The sequence below is a fragment of the Lepidochelys kempii genome, chromosome 1 (assembly GCF_965140265.1).
Source record: "Lepidochelys kempii isolate rLepKem1 chromosome 1, rLepKem1.hap2, whole genome shotgun sequence".
Classification (NCBI taxonomy): domain Eukaryota; kingdom Metazoa; phylum Chordata; order Testudines; family Cheloniidae; genus Lepidochelys; species Lepidochelys kempii.
The window spans coordinates 134,706,745-134,727,555 of NC_133256.1; the positions used below are offsets into that span (position 1 = coordinate 134,706,745).

General features: G+C 43.5%; 1 protein-coding gene across 3 annotated transcripts; it reads right to left on the reverse strand.

Moving 5' to 3' along the window:
* Positions 1 to 1,531: 1,531 nt before the first annotated feature.
* On the reverse strand, positions 1,532 to 20,791 carry TRAPPC2 (trafficking protein particle complex subunit 2). Of its 3 annotated transcripts, XR_012160181.1 has the most exons (6): positions 20,632 to 20,779; positions 16,448 to 16,558; positions 14,696 to 14,844; positions 13,664 to 13,745; positions 10,024 to 10,190; positions 9,299 to 9,396 (listed from the first exon to the last, which is right to left on the reverse strand). XR_012160181.1 is itself a non-coding variant. In XM_073355162.1 (5 exons), exons 2-5 carry the CDS (start codon positions 16,538 to 16,540, stop codon positions 10,092 to 10,094), a joined length of 423 nt encoding a protein of 140 aa, XP_073211263.1. In that variant the 5' UTR covers positions 16,541 to 16,543; positions 20,632 to 20,791; the 3' UTR covers positions 9,299 to 10,091. The 3 variants fall into 3 exon arrangements, 2 of the variants coding, with proteins under 2 accessions (XP_073211250.1, XP_073211263.1); XM_073355162.1 differs by having other exon boundaries at positions 9,299 to 10,190; positions 16,448 to 16,543; positions 20,632 to 20,791; XM_073355149.1 differs by lacking the exons at positions 9,299 to 9,396; positions 13,664 to 13,745; positions 14,696 to 14,844; positions 16,448 to 16,558; positions 20,632 to 20,779 and adding an exon at positions 1,532 to 3,845 and having other exon boundaries at positions 10,024 to 10,066.
* Between the last annotated feature and the right edge of the window lie 20 nt (positions 20,792 to 20,811).

Here is a 20,811-nt window from a genome sequence, read left to right on the forward strand (position 1 = left end):
TGACACTTTTTGGTCCACTGAACAGCATTTGGCTGTTTCTTTTTGGTTAGGTCTGTCAGTGGGGCAGCAATTTGGCTGTAGTGCGGTACAAATCGTCTGTAATAACCGGCCAAGCCTAAGAAGGATTGAACCTGTTTCTTTGACTTTGGGACAGGCCACTTTTGGATAGCATCCACTTTGGCCTGTAGGGGGCTGATAGTTCCTTGACCCACCTGGTGTCCAAGGTAAGTCACTCTGTTTAGGCCTATTTGACACTTCTTAGCCTTAACAGTTAGTCCTGCCTCCCTTATGTGCTCAAGGACTTTTTGTAGATGTTCCAGGTGGTCTGCCCAGGAATCCGAAAATATGGCCACGTCATCAAGGTAGGCGACTGCATATTCTCCTAATCCCACTAGGAGACCATCTACAAGTCTTTGGAAAGTGGCGGGTGCATTTCGCAGCCCGAAAGGGAGTACATTAAATTCATACAGCCCGAGATGTGTGATGAAGGCTGACCTTTCCTTGGCAGATTCATCTAGCGGTACCTGCCAGTACCCCTTGGTTAAGTCCAAGGTAGAGATGAACTGGGCCCGTCCCAGTTTCTCTAATAGTTCATCTGTGCGTGGCATTGGATAGTTGTCTGGGCGAGTTACAGCATTTAGCTTACGGTAGTCTACGCAAAAACGTATTTCCCCATCTGGTTTGGGAACTAGAACCACTGGAGATGCCCATGCACTTTCAGAGGGGTGGATTACACCCATCTGTAACATATCCTGGATCTCCCGTTCTATAGCAGTTTTAGCTTGAGGAGACACCTGGTAAGGTTGGACCCTAATTGGGTGAGCATTACCTGTGTCAATGGAGTGGTATGCCCGTTCAGTCAGTCCTGGGGTGGCTGAGAACGTTGGCGCGTAGCTAGTGCACAGCTCCTGGATCTGCTGTCGCTGCATACGCCCAAGGGTCATGGAGAGGTTCACCTCTTCCACACCACCAGCACATTTCCCTTTGTAGTAGACACCTTCAGGCCACTCAGCGTCGTCTCCTCCCTGGGCTGTAAACTGACAAACCTTTAATTCTCTGGAATAAAAGGGCTTTAGAGAATTAATATGGTACACCTTAGGCTTTCGGTTGGAGGTGGGGAATGCTATGAGATAATTAACAGCTCCCAGGCGCTCCTGGACCGTGAATGGCCCTTCCCACGATGCTTCCATTTTATGGGCCTGGAGCGCCTTTAAGACCATGACCTGGTCTCCTACTTTGAAGGAACGCTCTCTGGTATGTTTATCATACCAGGCTTTTTGCTCTTTTTGAGCATCCTGTAAGTTTTCTCTAGCAAGGGCTAAAGAGGTTCGGAGGGTGTTTTGTAGGTTGGTTACAAAGTCCAGAATGTTAGTTCCTGGAGAAGGTGTAAATCCCTCCCATTGCTGCTTCACCAACTGCAATGGCCCCTTAACCTCACGGCCATATACAAGTTCAAATGGGGAAAACCCTAAACTGGGATGTGGTACAGCTCTGTAGGCAAAGAGCAACTGCTGCAATACTAGGTCCCAATCATTGGAGTGCTCATTTACGAATCATGGCCCCCAAAGTTCCATTAAACTTCTCCACCATGCCATTTGTTTGATGGTGGTAAGGAGTGGTAACCAAGTGATTTACCCCATGAGCTTCCCAAAGGTTTTTCATAGTTCCTGCCAGGAAATTAGTCCCTGCATCTGTGAGGATGTCGGAGGGCCAACCTACCCTGGCAAAAATGTCTGCTAGTGCCTGGCACACACTTTTAGCCCTGGTGTTGCTTAGAGCTACTGCTTCCGGCCATCGGGTGGCAAAATCCATGAAAGTCAGTATGTACTGCTTTCCTCTGGGTGTCTTTTTCGGAAAAGGACCCAGAATATCCACAGCTACTCGCTGAAATGGAACTTCAATGATGGGGAGTGGCTGGAGAGGGGCTTTGACCTGGTCTTGGGGTATTCCCACTCTTTGGCACACCTCACAAGACTGGACATAGGTAGAAACATCCTTGCCCATTCCCTCCCAGTGGAATGACCCCCCCAAACGGTCTTTGGTCCTGTTCACCCCAGCATGGCCACTAGGGTGATCATGGGCTAAGCTCAAGAGCTTGGCCCGGTATTTAGTTGGAACTACCAACTGTCTCTGAGGATGCCAGTCTTCCTGGTGTCCACCAGAAAGAGTTTCCTTGTATAAAAGTCCTCTTTCTACAACAAACCTGGATCGATTAGAAGAGCTGAGAGGCGGTGGGTTGCTCTGTGCCGCCGTCCAAGCTCTCTGGAGGCTTTCATCTGCTTCCTGTTCGGTCTGGAACTGTTCCCTTGATGCTGGAGACATCAGTTCCTCATTGGATTGGGGACATAGGCTTGGTCCCTCTGGAAGCGATATAGGGGATGGAGCTGTTTCTGTTGACTGTGAACCGCTCTCCGCTGGTGCACTATGTTGGGATTCAGGCTCCGGCTGAGCCTCTTGTGTAGGGTTATCGGCTGCTGCCAGTTCAGGTTCGGTGGGGCCCTCTGGTGTTGAGGTTGCAAGTACTGGATTCAGTGCTGACACGGGGTCTGGTGTTGGTTGTTCGGCTGGTTCCGGTTCTGGGACTGGTTCCGTCTGGGTCTCTGGGACTGGATCCACTACTGCTGTTGCAGACATTGGCCTGGGGTCCAGGTCCAGCACCTCTGACCGGGTCCTGATAGAAGTTTCCGGAACAGAGCTAGGCCTCACAGCTTGTTTAGCCTGGCTGCGGGTGACCGTTCCCACCCTCTTGGCCTGCTTCACATGCTTGGCCAAGTCTTCCCCCAACAGCATGGGGATGGGATAATCATCATAGACTGCAAAAGTCCACATTCCTGACCAGCCCTTGTACTGGACAGGCAACTTGGCTGTAGGCAAATTGAAAGAGTTGGACTTGAAGGGTTGAATCGTCACTTGGATCTCTGGGTTGATTAAATTGGGGTCCACTAAGGAAGCGTGGATAGCTGACACTTGTGCTCCGGTGTCCCTCCACGCGGTGACCTTCTTCCCACCCACACTCACAGTTTCCCTCCGCTCCAAGGGTATCTGGGAGGTATCTGGGCCTGTGGACCTCTGGTGTGATTCCGGTGCAACGAACTGTAATCTGTTGGGGTTCTTGGGGCAGTTGGCCTTTACATGCCCCAGCTCGTTACATTTAAAACATTGTCCAGCTGACGGGTCACTGGGGCGAGGAGGGTTGCTGGAGAACGGGGTGGTGGGACGATAAGGGGTCTGGAGGGTTCTTTGGGAGGTAGGTGGGGCTTTGGGCGGCCCCCGGTAATAGGGTGTGGTCTGGGGTGGTCCCTTCTGGTCTCCGCTCCAACTGCGACCAGTTTTCTTCTTCTCTGCCACCTCCACCCATCTGGCTCCAATCTCTCCTGCCTCGATTACAGTTTTGGGCTTCCCGTCTAGGATGTATCTTTCTATTTCCTCAGGAACACCCTCTAAGAATTGTTCCATTTGCATTAGGAAGGGCAAATTTACTGGAGATTCAACACTTGCTCCTGATATCCAGGCATCCCAATGTTTCACAATGTGGTAGGCATGTCGGGTAAATGACATGTCTGGTTTCCACCTTAGGGCTCTGAACCTCCGATGAGACTGCTCGGGTGTTATCCCCATTCTGACTCTTGCCTTGGATTTAAACAGTTCATACTTGTTCATGTGTTCTTTAGGCATTTCAGCTGCCACCTCAACTAAGGGTCCACTGAGCTGCGGCCTCAGCTCTACCATGTATTGGTCAGTAGAGATGTTGTACCCAAGGCAGGCCCTTTCGAAGTTTTCTAAGAAGGCCTCAGTATCATCACCTGCCTTGTAGGTGGGGAACTTTCTGGGATGGGAAGTGGTACCTGGAGAAGGATTGCTAGGGTTTGTTGGTATATTCTGCTGGGCCTTTATCCTCTCCACCTCCTCCACATGCTTCCTCTCTTTTTCCTTCTCCTCCTCCACATGCTTCCTTGCCTCCATTTCCCTCTTGTGGGCAGCCTCCTGTACCTCCTTCTCCAGCCGCATGAGTTCTATCTGTCTTTCATGTTCCCTTTGTTTTTCCTCAGCCTGAAATTTGGGTAATTCCAGCTGTAGTCGAGCTGAGGATTTGGTCATTCTAACCTCTCTGTTTTTAACTAACTTTACACCCGAGGTTTAGAAATAAACAAACAAAACGTGGCTGTAAAATTTTGCTGTGCTGGAATAGAATACCTATTCTCTGATAGTGACTGTCAGCCTACAGAAAAAGACAATTCCCTTGTCTCTGCTCTGGGCCCAAATTAAAGCAAAAAACCTCCAACTACTTGGAAACCTGCTTACCCAGCCCAAAGAAAAAGCAAATGGGTAGAACACACACCCCCTATTTACTTTTAGGAAGAAAAGAAAAAAAAACCTCTGGGTTGGAAGACTGTGAATTTCCCTGCAGGAGTTAAGTACCCTGCCTCCAGGCAAAGAAAACCTGCAATTCACAAGATAATCCCCTTTTGTCTCTGCTTGGCCACAAAGCAGAGAAAACAAAGGTGCTTTCAGTTTCAAAGCTGCTTTCTGGACTTCCTTTCCACAGGAAAAAAAAAATTCCTTTTTAAAATCTGTATTTCTAGTTCAAAAAATCTCAACTGGATCTCAAAATGATTTCAGGTTAATCCCACCACTATGCCACCATGTCAAGGTTCCTCCCCCACTCTGAACTCTAGGGTACAGATGTGGGGACCTGCATGAAAAAAACCTCCTAAGCTTATCTTTACCAGCTTAGGTCAAAACTTCCCCAAGGTACAAAATATTCCCCCCGTTGTCCTTGGACTGGCCGCTACCACCACCAAACTAATACTGGTTACTGGGGAAGAGCTGTTTGGACGCGTCCTTCCCCCCAAAATACTTCCCAAAACCTTGCACCCCACTTCCTGGACAAGGTTTGGTAAAAAGCCTCACCAATTTGCATAGATGACCACAGACCCAAACCCTTGGATCTGAGAACAATGAAAAAGCATTCAGTTTTTTACAAGAAGACTTTTAATAAAAAATAGAAGTAAATAGAAATAAAGAAATCCCCCCTGTAAAATCAGGATGGTAGATATCTTACAGGGTAATTAGATTCAAAAACATAGAGAACCCCTCTAGGCAAAACCTTAAGTTACAAAAAAGATACACAGACAGAAATAGTTATTCTATTCAGCACAATTCTTTTCTCAGCCATTTAAAGAAATCATAATCTAACACATACCTAGCTAGATTACTTACTAAAAGTTCTAAGACTCCATTCCTGGTCTATCCCCGGCCAAGACGACTACAGACAGACACAGGCCCTTTGTTTCTCTCCCTCCTCCCAGCTTTTGAAAGTATCTTGTCTCCTCATTCGTCATTTTGGTCAGGTGCCAGCAAGGTTACCTTTAGCTTCTTAACCCTTTACAGGTGAGAGGAGCTTTCCCCTGGCCAGGAGGGATTTCAAAGGGGTTTACCCTTCCCTTTATATTTATGACAACTGGTGACCCAGCTTGACTGCCAAATCCCATTATAAATGTCCAGTGCTGGCAGTTACAAAATCATCTGTACTAAAAAACTGAACCCACTTGTTATAGATGTATGTTCAATACAGTAAAATAGAACCTCATGCTGTTAGTAAGTCACTTTCTAAAAAGAATTGTACCTTTAACATTCTTACTATTAAATATATGCCTTTTCTTAACTTTCTGGGATAGTGATGTAGAAGAAATATGTTAGCATGTATTCTTCTTAGGCTGGGAAGATCATAGAATGTCAGGGTTGGAAGGGACCTCTAGAGGTCATCTAGTCCAACCCCCTGCTCAAAGCAGGACCGATCCCTAACTAAATCATCCCAGCCAGGGCTTTGTCAAGCCTGATCTTAAAAACCTCAAAGGAAGGAGATTCCACCACCACCTCCCTAGGTAACCCATTCCAGTGCTTCACCATGCTCCTACTGAAAAAGTTTTTTCTAATATCCAACCTAAACCTCCCCCACTGCAACTTGAGACCATTGCTTCTTGTTCTGTCATCTGCTACCACTGAGAACAGTCTAGATCCATCCTCTTTGGAACCCCCTTTCAGGTAGTTAAAAGCAGCTAACAAATCCCCTCTCATTCTTCTCTTCTGCAGACTAAACAATCCCAGTTCCCTCAGCCTCTCCTCACAAGTCATGTGTTCCAGTCCCTGAATAATTTTTGTTGCCCTCTACTGGGCGCTTTCCAATTTTTCCACATCTTTCTTGTAGTGTGGGGCCCAAAACTGGACACAGTACTCCAGATGAGGCCTCAATGTCAAACAGAGGGGAATGATCACATCCCTTGATCTGCTGGCAATGCCCCTACTTATACAGCCCAAAATGTTGTTAGCCTTCTTGGCAGCAAGGGCACACTGACTCCTATCTGGCTTCTCGTCCACTGTAACCCCTAGGTCCTTTTCTGCAGAACTGCTGACTAGCCATTCGGTCCCGAATCTGTAGCAGTGCATGGGATTCTTCTGTCCTAAGTACAGAACTCTGCACTTGTCCTTGTTGAAGCTCACCTGATTTCTTTTGACCCAATCCTCTAATTTGTCTAGGTCCTTCTGTATCCTATCCCTACCCTCCAATGTATCTACCACTTCTCCCAGTTTAGTGTCATTTGCAAACTTGCTGAGGGTGCAATCCACACCATCCTCCAGATCATTAATGAAGATACTGAACAAAACCAGTCCCAGGACTGACCCTTGGGACACTCCACTTGATACCGGCTGCCAAGTAGACATGGAGCCATTAATCACTACCCATTGAGCCTGACAATCTAGCCAGCTTTCTATGCATCTTATAGTTCATCTCAGTGAGAGAGTTGGAGTGACTTATGGGACTCTTCCTGGATCACAGGTTGATGTCCTAGAGTTAAAAGGTCTTGGAATGTTCTGAAACAGTCTTATGACAGTGTTGGGGCTGCTACTGCTGTCTCATCTGGCAAAGATGACTTTCAGTGGGGAAAGGGATTGCCAGGTTCCTCTGGTGCCACTTAGGTCTGTTCTGAGACTGCTACTGATGTCTAGCATAGGAGGGCTGACTAAAACTGCAGATCTAGGCTGAAAAAGTCAGAAGGATGCTAATCAGAAGAGTGAGGTTCTGGAACAGCTGTTCACTAGAAGTAGCAGGGGAAAATAACCTCACTAGTCTAATTTGACTGTAGGTTTTAATGACAATCTCCAAACAGATCATTGAAAAACAAAGGTTAGCAAACACTGGCAGGTCCACACCTCTAGGTTCCATTTTACTGCCATGGGTGGTCAGAGAAAAGTGGAGGAGGAAGGCAGGCACTCTGCCTTTCATGCCTTTGTGGAAACATGAAGTGGTATGGGACATGTGACCACAACTGACACTACTATTCAATGGGCTCTACCCAGTCTTTAGCCCATGAGTACCTACAGCATGATCCATGCTGACATATTTGAACTATGCACTTTTGTTAACATTTAAGGATGTACTCAGTAAGTACACTGTCAATGCATTAAAAGGATGTGTGTTTGACCAGGTAACAAAAATATTTACCTATATTTACAGACACCTCAGGAATGGAGGTTGTCTGTAACTCTGAAATGTTCAAAACTCTGAACAAAGCACAGTTTGGGCTCCAGATTCAGCAGCTGACACTACAGGCCAAGTTTCAGGGGCATCTGAGCTTTCTACTCAGCCCTGGCTGGCGTAAGTTTGCAAGCTTTTCCTCTTGCCGGCAGATAGTGCATGTGAGAGAGAGAGAACAGCTTATCCCCTGGGGGAGCTGGAGGTAAAAAAACAGTGCATCCCCTTCCTGGCAGGGGCAGTGGTGAAAGCAGTGCAGACCCCACTGCCTCAGGCTGGCAGCCTAGATGTGCTTACCTTGAAGATGCAATGCAGGCAGAGTAGAGTATTTACTTTCTGCCTTCCCCCCCCCGATAGTGCCTGATTGGTTACTTCTGGTTTCACATAATGGCCAGTAGTCCAGTGAGTCTGTAAATCCCGTGTTTGTATCTTTGAGGTTCTACTGTATACCACAAGAAAAGCCCTGTAGCCCCACAGATGAATTTTCAGCAAACAAAGGAACTCTTTAGGCCCCTAAGGCCTCATTCAAACAATGTGGGGGTATTTTATTTTTTAAAGCAATGGGGAATTTTAAATCTGAAACAATACATATACAAACTAGCAGTACTGGAGCTGTACACTAAAATACTATGACAAATTGAATTTGTCAGCTCATAGTTGATCACTTCTAAAGCAGTTCCCCATTTGCTATGTACGTAAGTTAGAGTGAAATAATTGCTGTTGGAACTTTAGACTCTGGAGTGAAAAGAATAGGTTCAACAAATCAATTGTTTAACATAACTTTATAACGAAGATAAGCTATATACTAAGAAAATAGTAGGAGCAGCCTATACTGAAGTCAGTTTTTCAAATATCTTCGAAATGAGAAATCAGTCTCCTGCTGTCAAAACAAGACCAGCTGTTTTCCACTTAAAAACTTTTGAAAAAAGTCAGCATAAAAGATTAAATTGTCTTCAGAATCTCCACCTGGTGGTTTCAGATTTTACCTTTTACATCTACTGTGATACAGCATCCTGTCAAAAAGACAGATTTTCGGTATACAAGTCTATAAGCAACAATGGAGCAAGGATGTCCTGATGGGGAAAAAAGCCCTCATCTTTTACCACATCATAAAATGATCTCCTTTCAACTCATTTGTAGTATATATGCAGTTGAAGTGTCCACACCATGCAATGTCAAATTTTATTTGAAAGAAACAGCAGGACCTCTTAATATTATCTTCCAGTTTTCCTGGGATGTTTTAGAAATAAGCATAGTTCTTAAATGAGGATTGGATAAATCTACAGCTAAAACAATTTAAATAACCAATTTAAATGGAAAATGCAAAATGTTTCTGAAACAACTAGGTCTTCAGTCACTTGTATGAGGTCTTTCACATATTTAATAAGCCAACGCTAAGAAATCAGTTTATATAACATGCAAAATAATGGATTACGTGTACTCTAAACTGAACCAAAGTATCTTACAGTATAGCTGTGTATCTGCTTGATATTATGCTATTCATTTCAAAATTATAACTATTTTGGAATGACAGTATAAAGATACCTGCTTGCAAAAGTTTCTCTATTTTGTAGTGCAGAATAGTAAACAGAATGGTCCAAAATCTGCCTTGCACCCTATCCAACCTCACAAAATAGTTCAAGTTCCATATTCAGGAGGGTGCTTCAACATTCAAATTCTATTTACCTCAGTGGAACTTAAATATATGATTAAGAGTTGTCCTGAAAAGAAATGGCGTAAGTTAGGGAAGAATGGCTGTAAATCTTTTGATCTATTATATTTTCTTTATTCTTTCACTGGCGCAATGTGCAGGTATAGGTTTCTTGCATCAACCATGCAGTACATTGTTCAGCAGTTTTGATCTTTTTTAAAAAAAAGAAAAGAAAAGCTGTTTGAGAGTTGCTGACTTATTGGAAAATAGTATTGCAAGGTCTTAATTGCCAGCCCCAGATGTTTCTTTAACCACAGCATGCTGGGATGCATCTCAGAGCTCACATGACAGGGGCAAGGGGGAATTAGTCTTGTATTGTGCTGTGCAAGAGTTTCCTATTTAGGACTGTGACAAACATAGCAACTTTTAATCTTACTACGTTAACCAATATTTCTCCCTTTAGGCCTAACAATTAAGAAATTCCCTATTCTTTGTGCTAAGTCATACAATTGTGAAATACACCCAGACACTAAAGCTTTTTTTGCATTTAGATCTGATTTCCTTCCAACAGGCTACATAAACACGAGATCTGCTTTTCATCTCTGCATTGATAAGGCAACTGATATACTGATGCCTCTAACTTTGGAATACAGTAAGATTTGCTACGACTGTTTATACTGACTTGTTCAGTTAACACTTTCACGACCCATGGCAACTGGAAGGATTTTTACAGTATTTCTCATAACCCCAAAAGCTCAATTTTGGAAAAAAATTATGGGGCAGCTGATTTGTCTTAAGTCTTCAAAAAGAGAACATGTCAAACATGCTGAAAACTTACCAGGTTATTTAAGCTAATTACAGTTCAGATTCATGAAGATACAATAAAGTCTCTCTATTTAAAAGTATTCAGCTTAAAAGATGTTTTTTCCCAAGAAATTGCACTTTTCTGTCGAATGCACTTGATCGAACAGGAGAATTGGGTTCATAGAATGGATTCATTGCAAACTGAGGAAAAAGGAGAGAGACTCATCAATAAACAGACTGTTTAGAACTACAAAGAAACAGAGAAATAATTAGTATTCTTCAGCTCTTAAGAGACCAATTACTAAAAGCCCTACATTGAACCTTAGCACCAGTTTTTAAGTAGAAATCCCTAGTGATATTACGGGAGATTTCTGTTTAAACTGGCACTGTTCTGAGGCTCAGGTGACTGTCTTCCCCTCAGTGTACTATTGCAGTTGCTCCAGCTGGTGGAACCATTTTAATAAGACTTGTTATTATTTGCTTAAATAAAGACAGTTATCAGACCCCAAATCTTAGTTCTTTCTCCATACCGTAATGTTAATTTGACCAAGCTGAGAGGCTGCTGCCCCCCAACCCCATTTGTATATTACAAGAGTTTAAACAAACTGGGGTGAAATCCAGCCCAATGAGGGGCTGTCAACACCTGCCCCACAACTCTGGGTGCCTCACAATGCCTTCTATTGTAGCTCCCAAGCTGGGCCGCTCACAAACAGCATGCAGGTCACATCCTGAGTGTCTGTGTATTGCTACACCCTTAGTCCAGCAACTCTGACCCCAGCAGCCTGCCAGCAACACTCCAGTCACACTGTGGCTTCCAGCAGCCTTGGTTACTCGCTGCAGGGTGACCCCAACATACACCCAGTCCTGAATTTTCCCCAAAATGTGTTCTGCACTGTCCAGCCCTCTTCAGGGCAGTTCAGATATTAAAGGCCTGTTGCCCCTGTAAGGGGGTCAATATGCAACTGTTTGCTACTTTAACTGGAGTTACCTAAACAGTTCAGTTTAAACACTGGATTTGTTCTGATTAAAAATAAAAAGTTTAACTACAAAGAGATACATTTTAAGTAGGTAGAAGTATAAGATATTGAAGTCACAAATGGTTACAAGATAAAACGCTTCCTAGTAGCTAAAATTTAATGGAGTAGACTTGGCTCAAGGTAAATCCTTACCACATGCTCCCAGTAATATTGCTCACTAAAATCCCAAGACAGGATCCTCCTCCCACTTAGGGTAACCAGGTGTCTGGTTATCGACTGGAAAGTCCAGTCAAAAAGGGGATCTGGCACTGTGTGGTCAGATGTACTGATAAGACACTAAAAATCCAATTACTGCAGGTCGGGGGGAAGTGACAGCCTCTTGCCTGGTCCTGAAGCAGTGGCTTCTGTGGCAACACACATGAACCTTGGGCACCCCCGTTGAGGAGCATGGTTTGCAGGGCTGCAGTAGAGGAAAGAGTGAGGGGGTCCATGGTGAGTGGGGTAAGGGGCTGCCAGCAGGTATAGAATGAATGTGAGCTGCCCGCCACCAATGCTTCCCCCGGCCAGGCTCTCAGGGAGCTCCGGGGCAGGGAGGGCTCAGATGGGCAGGGAAGAGGGTTACTGGGCAGGCAGCACAGAGGGAGGCTAGAGGCTGCCATGCAGGAGGGTCATGTCCTAGCTCGCCAGTGGGGCTGCCTGGCTACAGAGCTCTTCTGATCTGCACTTCCAGGTTGCCTGTTGAAGCTGGGCTTTGCAAGTCCCTTGGGGCTGTTCAGACTGGAGTTGAGGGCAGAGAGCAGCGAATTAAGGGATGAGGGGAGCAAGCAGGGGAAGGGGCCTCGAGGGAAGAGGTGGAACAGGGTTGGAGCCTCAAGGGGGTCCAGTTTTGAGACATGAGAAAGTTGGCCACCCTACCCCCGCCCAAAGTCAAAGGGCTGGTTCCTTTGTCATCTTAAGTGAAAAAGAGTGGTGTGTTGGATCATATTAAAGAAGTTCTGTATTAAAATCACAAATGAGTTTGATTCCCCATAATTAGTAATACCCTGGAATTTAAACAAAGAGGTCTCTTGGTTTTTGGTACTGTTTCTCTCCCTCTATGTGTGAAACTTGCAAGCTGCTAATTGCGTTAGTACATTCTAAGACAGAGTCTGTTCTCAAAGCAATTCACAGAGAGAGACTCAAAGCAATACTCTGTAACAACAGAAACAGCACCCAGAGACTCCCCGCCCTTTTGTTGTATTAACAATTGTGATTAAAATAGAGATAGAGGATGTATGTGGATGGATGCTTGGTGTGGATAATAACTGAATTATCAGGGAGGTGCTAGCCTAAGAATCCAGTGTCCCATCGGCTGAAGAAGGTGTCAAGTGGAAATAACCAGAGGTTCCCCCCCCGGAGGGCAGACTGGAATCCACCCAACAGCCTCAAGAATGGGAGAACCAAAGAACAAGATAACACCTGGCAGCACGGAGCCGTCAGGAATGTGCCATTTGCTGATTGATTCAGCAACAGCATGATGAAGCAATTCCCATAGACTGGCATAGGAAGAAATTCCTATAGACTCTAGAAAGTGAGAACTTTGGGGTCTGATTCTGCAAACCAACTTCCAGGAGCATCAGACATGATGCTTCCTCCTCATGTCCAGGCCACCTGGCCAGTGGCTTGGCATGAGCAACTCTAAGGCTGGTAACTATGATAACAACCTTGCAGAATGCGTGTGTGTGTGTGTATGTGAATAAATATGAGATTGAATGGAATGTTATAGCTATAACTAACTGCTTACTATGATTCTTTCTGTATTCACAATAAATGTGGTATTTTGCCTTTTTCCCTTTAATAAGATCCTGCTGGTTTTTAATTTATTGGTATAACGTGTATGAGTGAGAGAGATCAGGGGGATGTTTTTGCCCCTCACTTTTGTAGTCTAGTCCCCCTTTGGTAAAAGAGTCTCTACGGTTTGCTTGCTAAGATTCAGATTGATCTGTTCCTGCCCCTCTTCGTTACCAACAAATGGTGACCTGAGCTGCTCACCAACTTTCATGAGACCTGGATAGAGGGTGTTAGCTTTTCCTTTGTCTTTGAGGAACAGGTTTATCCTCTCCCCAGACTAGTCTGGTAAACACACTGAGTCATAATTTCATCTTATGTTCATAACTCTTAATACACATTGTGTCCATACATTTTATCATATTATTGACCAGTGAGTTATTAGTTTTAAAATGGTTCCTCACCCCACATATTTTGGTCAAAGATTATTACAACAGCTTGTAAGGGGTGAATACAGGGTGTATTCAGTCACACCAACTCCCTTAGACTTTAAGTCTCTAATGCATCATATCTAAATTTCACCCACAGGAGTTGAGAAGGTGCAATTTACACCATTTTAGGCTCACCCCTAAATTTGGCTCTTAGTGATAATACCTTCACACAGAAATGAAGGCCTCTCCATGGCCAGAACTGCTTATAATGCTGTGTCAATTAAACCTGCTAAGATCAAGTCTAATAGACACAATATTAACTGCTCTGGCTACAGTGGCTGGGTCTAGACAGGGTTTCCAGTGTGATTAACTCTAGTACAGCTGCACCTGTGGCAATGGAGGGAAATTTTGGAGTTTCCCTAATGCAGACAGTGCTTAAGTGTGTATGGTAGAACACACTTTAAAATTTTACACAAAATTATAAGAAGATCATTCTTACCTTTATATACAAGTCATAGACATCATTAAAGAAGTTTTTAATTCCATCTTCTTGTCTTACATCATGAAGCATAATAAATCTCATATGTGGAACAATTAAGGAAGCAATTTTCCTTCCAAAAATGTAAGATTAACTGTTAGTGACTCTGTGCTCTTCCCTCTCTCCAAGTAGTTTTATAACCAACACTAAATTTGAAAACTAATGAAAAATCTGACACGGTATTTGATTGACGCAAGCACTCACAGCTTAATGCAGCAAATGCTTACACCTGAATTTTATATATGCAAGACAATGTCCTTTGGAATCTAGAATTTAAAGAGGAATCTCCAGGCACATTAACTGTAGGAAACATTAAATTTCAATCTGCAATTAAACTCCCCATGCTTTTGGGAGCAAAAAGCGTTACCTCCCTCATTCAAGTCTTTATTTTGTAAAGAATATCCAGATTTAGACGAGATTTTTTTTTTTAAATACAAAGTAATGTTTCCATGTACCTGAAATTAGAATAGATTGTCAAATAAATACAATCACTATTTTTACAACATACATGGCAATTAACACCTGGTTTCTGATATCCAAATCAAGTCTGTACATCTAAGTGACCTGAACAAACTATCTATTTTTACTGGATGTGTAGAGACCACCAACAGGCATGTATAGTTATATCCAAGCCTCTTATTTGCAGCTTTCAAAAAGGGGTTGGAATTAAAGAAAACTGTATGGGAAGGAACAGATCTCTCTATTGTTCCTCTCCTGGTGTTATCTTTATAACACTTATCCCTCTGCTCAGGGCAATCCCCCTTAGGGTATTTCTTCTGCCCTCTCCATCCCCGCTCCAGATTAAGATCCATTGTTGTCTCTCACACTTAGTCCCATCTTTTTAGAAGTGATCTGCCTCTGACAAACTTCATCCAGATGTTGGGTACTATCTCTAACCTACCTTTCAGTAAAAATAGCAGAATTAGTTCTGCTCTATAATTATTTCATTTAACTTATCACTTGCTGGCAAAAGTGAATAAATACAGAAAAAGGATATGTCCTGCAGTGACAAAAGCAGAAACAAACCATTCATTAAACTTGTCCACTGTTTTCAGGTACATGTTGTTAGACAGCCACATATTCTCGTCTACTAGGTCAAGAGCAGCATGAGCTATGAACTGGTTGAGATGACGATGATCATCCTGATATCGTGGAAAACAGAATGAGTTATTTTATATGAGTAAAACCTAAATAAGAATAATCTGCCAGCTGCTGTAATAGCTGTACATTTTCTTACAGCTTGTCCCCTCAACCTTTCTTCTGCAAGATATAACACGGTCTTTAATGAAATACAAATACAATAAGATATATTCCCAATACTTTGGTGTCAGAGGTGAAAGACAACAGGGCATCAGAAAACAGAGAAGAACTAGGGTTTTGTTTTTAATATAGTCCATTTTGCTGAAAGTATTGTGCAATAGATCCTAGGATTAAGTATCACGGGTGTAAATGAGTGCAACTCCCTCATGATAAATAGGAATGGCATTAGCTTAATGTCACAGTTGAATTCGTCCCTAACAGTGCAGTGACTATGTAAGTAAATGCAGTTATGTGCTTAGCAGTAGTTTTCTCATCCTAGAATATTCAAAAATGGTTTACTGAAAAGAAGAGCTGGCCAAGACCATTCCCTAAGTGTCCAATAGTTTAGAAACTGTGGCTGTCCTTCCAGCATATCCTATACTGAGGGAATACTGCTCAGATGCTGCTCTCGCACCCACAGGTCCGCTCCATTCCTCATGGTTTTCTCCATTTTCTGATCTGCTCAGATATGATAGGAAGAGTAAAACTGGGAAGGAAAATAGATCTTTTGGAAGCAAACAGTATCATCACTTCCTTAACAGCTAAATGGGAGTGGGAGGAGGAAAGGGAAAAAAACCAAAAACATTATTAAAATGTGACCTGAGATTATGCTTGCCTGCTTCAAACCATTTTAATTTTAGAGTGCAAAAAAATGAAGTTTACTCAATTGTCAGAGGCATTTCAGCATGACTATACATCTAAAAAGCTCTGTTTTAGGATACATTGAAGATACTAATCAATAATACAAATTAAACTCATTATTAAAACCCCCTTTTCACTTCAGCTCTGTACTCTACGCTTTATTTTCTTTATGCACCCATCATGGTATGTGTGTTCTATCCTCATTGGAGCCATTATATTACACATTTTCTAACCTGTATTTATTTATAAAGCTACTCAATCAGGTCAATTAACACATACTTTGGAGACCTTATTCAGACCTGACCCAGTTTAAAAAAAAATAATCAGGATTATCATTCAAATAAAAACTAAAACCAGTGGTATTAACTTTGTGCTGTAATATTAATATTTAAACATCAAAAAAAGATTAGAGTAAAACTCTAAACTTAATCCTCCGCATTACCCCCTAGAACAGTGAATGACATCACACAGTTGCACTATGGAGGTGGTGAGATAAATCAAGGATAGCATGTAACACATCAAGCAGCAACTATAAGTAGTACATACTCGATTCAAAACAGAATCTCTGAAGATACAGAAGTGTATGTGTTCGGGAAAGACAGAATGGTCTGGTGTTTAATGCATAGAAAGAATCAGGAGTTATGGGTTCTACCTCCTGCTCTGCCAAAAGTTTTCTATACAAGCAATAATAATATTAGTTACCTCAAAGGGCTGTCCTAAGACTTTATTAATTCATGTTTGTAATGAATGTTCATCAAATAGAAACAGCTATAGCTATACAGAGTATTATCAAAATCTACAAACCTTGGACTCCACTTTTCCAGAAGGTAGAAATTCCATTTCAAATACTGGATTATCATGATGACCGACTATTACAAAGTAGAAACTTCCAGACATTGTCTTCAAAATAATGCCCTTTCCAAGAAAGGAGAGACATGCTTTACAGATGTTTCCAGACACACGAAATGTAAATGCATTTAGAGAAGTCCTAAAAAAGAGTCAGCTAATACAAAATTATATTGTACATTAAGAGGAAACGGTGTCAACTAGTTGAGGTAAGCAAGTTTTTGTAAGAGTTTTACAAACTTAAGACATTTGTATATATTTAAAAACATTCCATTGCAATCTAATTCTTACAAATTTTTGCTAGCATACCACACCCTGAAGGCGTAGTTGGCTGATAATGATAACCAAAAGTGGAAGTAAATATGGACCTGCTCCTGCAGTGACTAATGATATGCTTCGTTTTAGAGTAATAGTTCCACTAATAGTATATAAAGTTAAGCACTCAGCGAGTCGTTGCAAGATTGGGGCCTAATCTATCTTTTGTCCAAAAGAGTGACATTCGAAGATGGTAATAAACAAGACAATAGTGCAAAAGAAAAGGGGCACTGTCTGCTTGAAATCTTGCCACTTTGAGCTGAAAGTTGCTTCAGGCTCTACCTTCCCCGCCCATGCCCATTTCCATAGTTTTACAGCCACGTGTGCCTGTTTCTTTGAAGGCTCTGCTCTCTGTGGAAGCTGCAGGAAAGACTCACCCTCCCCACCCCGAGACTGGGGGGAGGATTACGGAGCAGCTGACACCCACCCGGGGAACAGAGGCAGAGAGAGGTGGGGGGCGTTAGCGGGGCCGGATGGGACATGTTGCTCGCGTTAACCCTCAACTTTCGCGGCCCCTCCCCTGCCTCGCAGGGGGTTAATTGGCGGCCGGTGACAGACACGGGCAAGGGAGGCCCAGTGCAGCAGCCAGCCGCTGCCCCCTCCTGTGGGGAAATGCAGGGCAGGGATTGTGGCACCGGTCACCGGTTAACAGGGCCATGGAGCAGCGATAGGTACTGTGCGGGGAGGGGAAGGGCACACGCCTCGTCACTCAAGCCCTCGCCCCAGGATTGTGACACTTCCACCGCTCAGCACAGGAATTGAAATTAGGGGGAGGAGTGTTCAATTTTACGGGGAGAGAGGGGGTGAGACGGTGAGGGTGAAGGTGGGCTATATGGCACCATAGTAAAAAAACTGAAAAATGTTTCATGATCATTTTATTAGATTTTAAAATATTCACACAAATTAAAGTTGGCTACTCAAGCCTTCTATGAAGCACTACATCTACATCCTTCTTGTTTTCTTGTTATAATTTTGTGCAACTCTGTTAATGCACTTCTTGAATGCAATGCATTCATCTTTGGTTGCTTCTCATGTGTCTGGTACTTCCATTCCTTCAATTGATATGCTCATTAGTTCATTCACATGATGAGGCGGAAGGTGACTTCCTTCAAAACACAAAATTCTATTCAATGATGAAAAAGAACGCTCAACTGTTACTGCTGTGACTGGGAGTAACAAGAGATGAATTCCTACTTCTTTCATCCCAGGAAACACAGCATAAAGATCAGGTCGAGCCACTAGTGATGATAAAAAAAGTTGAAGTCAAATCTTCATTCATTCATCGTAGGATATTCCACTCTGTGTTCAAATTCTCTATTCTGTCCTGAGCACATGGCAGCCCCATTGTTGTTAGTGCCTCACTCCACTCAACTGTCGGTGGTTTATAGGACAGGGATCTGTAAAAGCTACATAGAGGTGGAGTAGAATCTAGAAGTCGCTGTTGTAGATTTTTAAGAATCAAGTCTGTGTACTTTTTCAGTTGTCTTAAACACTTCTTGTCTTCTTCACTTAAGGATTCAATATAAATGCCTTCATTAGTCAACTTCTGGACTGAAGTTTCTGCTTCTTCCAGTACTTTTTCAACGGATAGCTCTCTGATTGATCCAAATGAAGCGTCTATTGCTGGACAAAGATCTACTACTGTTGTAGCAGATGTCTGGATGGCATTGTTTAATGACCCAAGTGGTTTCAACAGTAGATTTACAAGGGAGAGAATAGCAATAGTCTTCTCTGAACGTAGTAGCAAAAGTAATCCACCAGCCGCACTACTTGGATCCATCCCATCTTGGTAGATACTTTCCAAAGCCAGTAATTATGGCTGAAGTAATTTTAAGACAACAGCCAAGGATTGCTCATGAGAAAACCAGAGGGTTTTCCAGGTTGGACTAATTTGAACTTCTGTCCCAGTGTATCTTCTGTATTTTCCAAGATAATAAGTCTTTTTGGACTTTTGTTGAAAAAAGAATATAATGAAGACATTAAATGTATAGCTTTTATAATGTCTTTTGAAGAGTCTGCAGCTCGTACTAGTGCTAGTTGGAGTAGATAGCCTCTGCAGTGTGTATAGGAGAGACTAGGGTTACGCTTTTCTCTAAGGAAAGCTTGTGCTCCACCATGTCTTCTAGAGAAGTTTGCAGCTCCATCAAATGCACAAGCAGCCATCTGTTTGGGGTCCAACTGACAAGCATTTAACTCTTCTAAGATATGGGTTGTCACAGATGCAGCCAATCTAAAAATGCATCTACTGGCCTACCACTGACATCAAGATAACGTACACAATGACTTAAGACTTGATGACCATTTGCATTGGTGCATTCATCAGCCATGCAAGCAAATTTTTTGAAAGTGGGGAGAGAATTCTTCACTTTTTCAACGGTTGAGTCTTTCACTGTTGCACCACATGCATCTAGCCAGTCAGTTGAGTTTCTTGCAGAAAGATAGTGAGCATTTGCTGGTCTTGTTTGGAACCAGTGTTCAACTTCAGGATGATCAAGTGACAATGTACTTAACATTAGCCTCCAGTTTGTAGCAAGTGGTATCTCTTGCCTAAATAGTAAGTATGATACCACAGCCATGTTTGTTCACATGAACTGTGTTGTGTCTCTAGCATTCTTAACAGCCTCATGAACACTCACTGGTGTTGTCCTTGGTCAGTGGAAACTCAGAGTTCAGAGGTGCTTTTACATGAGTTCACCTTCCAGGTGGGGAGCAAGAAGGCACCTTGCTCGTTCCTTCAGCTGCTCACTGTTCACTCTGGTCACTGTTGTTTGTTGTGCCACCGTTCACTCCATCGCTCTGTTGCCAATGGCCCTGCGCCATCACCTTCTGCTGCCACCTGCCACTGTGACCTCTCTGAGTTGGTCTCTTGAGGTTCCACCCAGCTCTCAGTGATTTCAGCTGAGTTCTCAGTAGGGGAACCTTGGCGCTAGTGCAGACTCGGCCGTCTCTTCCACAGAAACGCTGTCCCACAGCAGGTCTAAGCACTTAGACCTGATTCTCAGTGATTTCAGCTGTAGTGGTCACTTAACAAAACAAAAGACTATCTATGGAGCCTAATCAGCTTTGTTTTTAAACAGTGGAGAGGAGCAGGTCTAATAGTACTTGTGACTTAGGTAGACCATCAAGCAAAACACCTGTCCCCACCCTCTCTCCTGATGCCCTCAATCATCACAGGCTAAGTACAGTTCTACTGCCCTTTACTCACACAATAAGAACAACAACATTTATTTATCCCCCACATTCAAGTGATTTGTAACCCAACCCCAGCCAAAATCTATCACTTGGGCAACACAGCTCTGTTTGCTGGATACCTAGGTAGACTAGGTGTGAATGTAAATATGATCTGGAAAGGCCTGAAGCGTTTCCCCCCAGCTCATCACTAGCCATCAGGGAGAGCTCATTTGGACTTTGAGGACAAACCATAATTTGAAATTATTAGGTTGGCCGACATCACCGAAATGAATGCACTGACATGGTCATAAAAAACAACAGCCGTATAAGGAAGCTAGTCTATGTTCACACTTTTCACATCTAGTATACTTTTTCTATGCACGTATTTTATCATACACTGTATAAGCTTTTAAAGTGTGTATTAATGTTTCAAATTCAATTCAGATTTCCAAACAATCAGTAAATTGGCAACACTGCATGTATAACTAGTTCACAAAACGGGGGGAGGGGTTTGGGGAAATTCAGGAGGGGAGTAAACACCCCCGGGGGGGGGGGAAAGGGGAGGGAAATTCCTGGCCCCCGCCCAGGCGGGTCCCCGCAGAGCAGCTCCTGGCAAAGGGACGGCCACACAGCAGGGCCCCCCCCCGGCCACTCACCCACTTGTGCAGCCGCCGCGGCCCCAAGCTGTCCCCGCGGGCTCCCCAAACACCCGGCGCGGGCTGATGGCGTCACCCCTGGTCACCGCGCTCTGAAGGTGAACGCCCAGCCCCTCTCAGCTATCGCGAGAGCGATCGGTCACGGTCGGTTCTCGCGAGGGTTCCGGGGGAGGGGGCGGG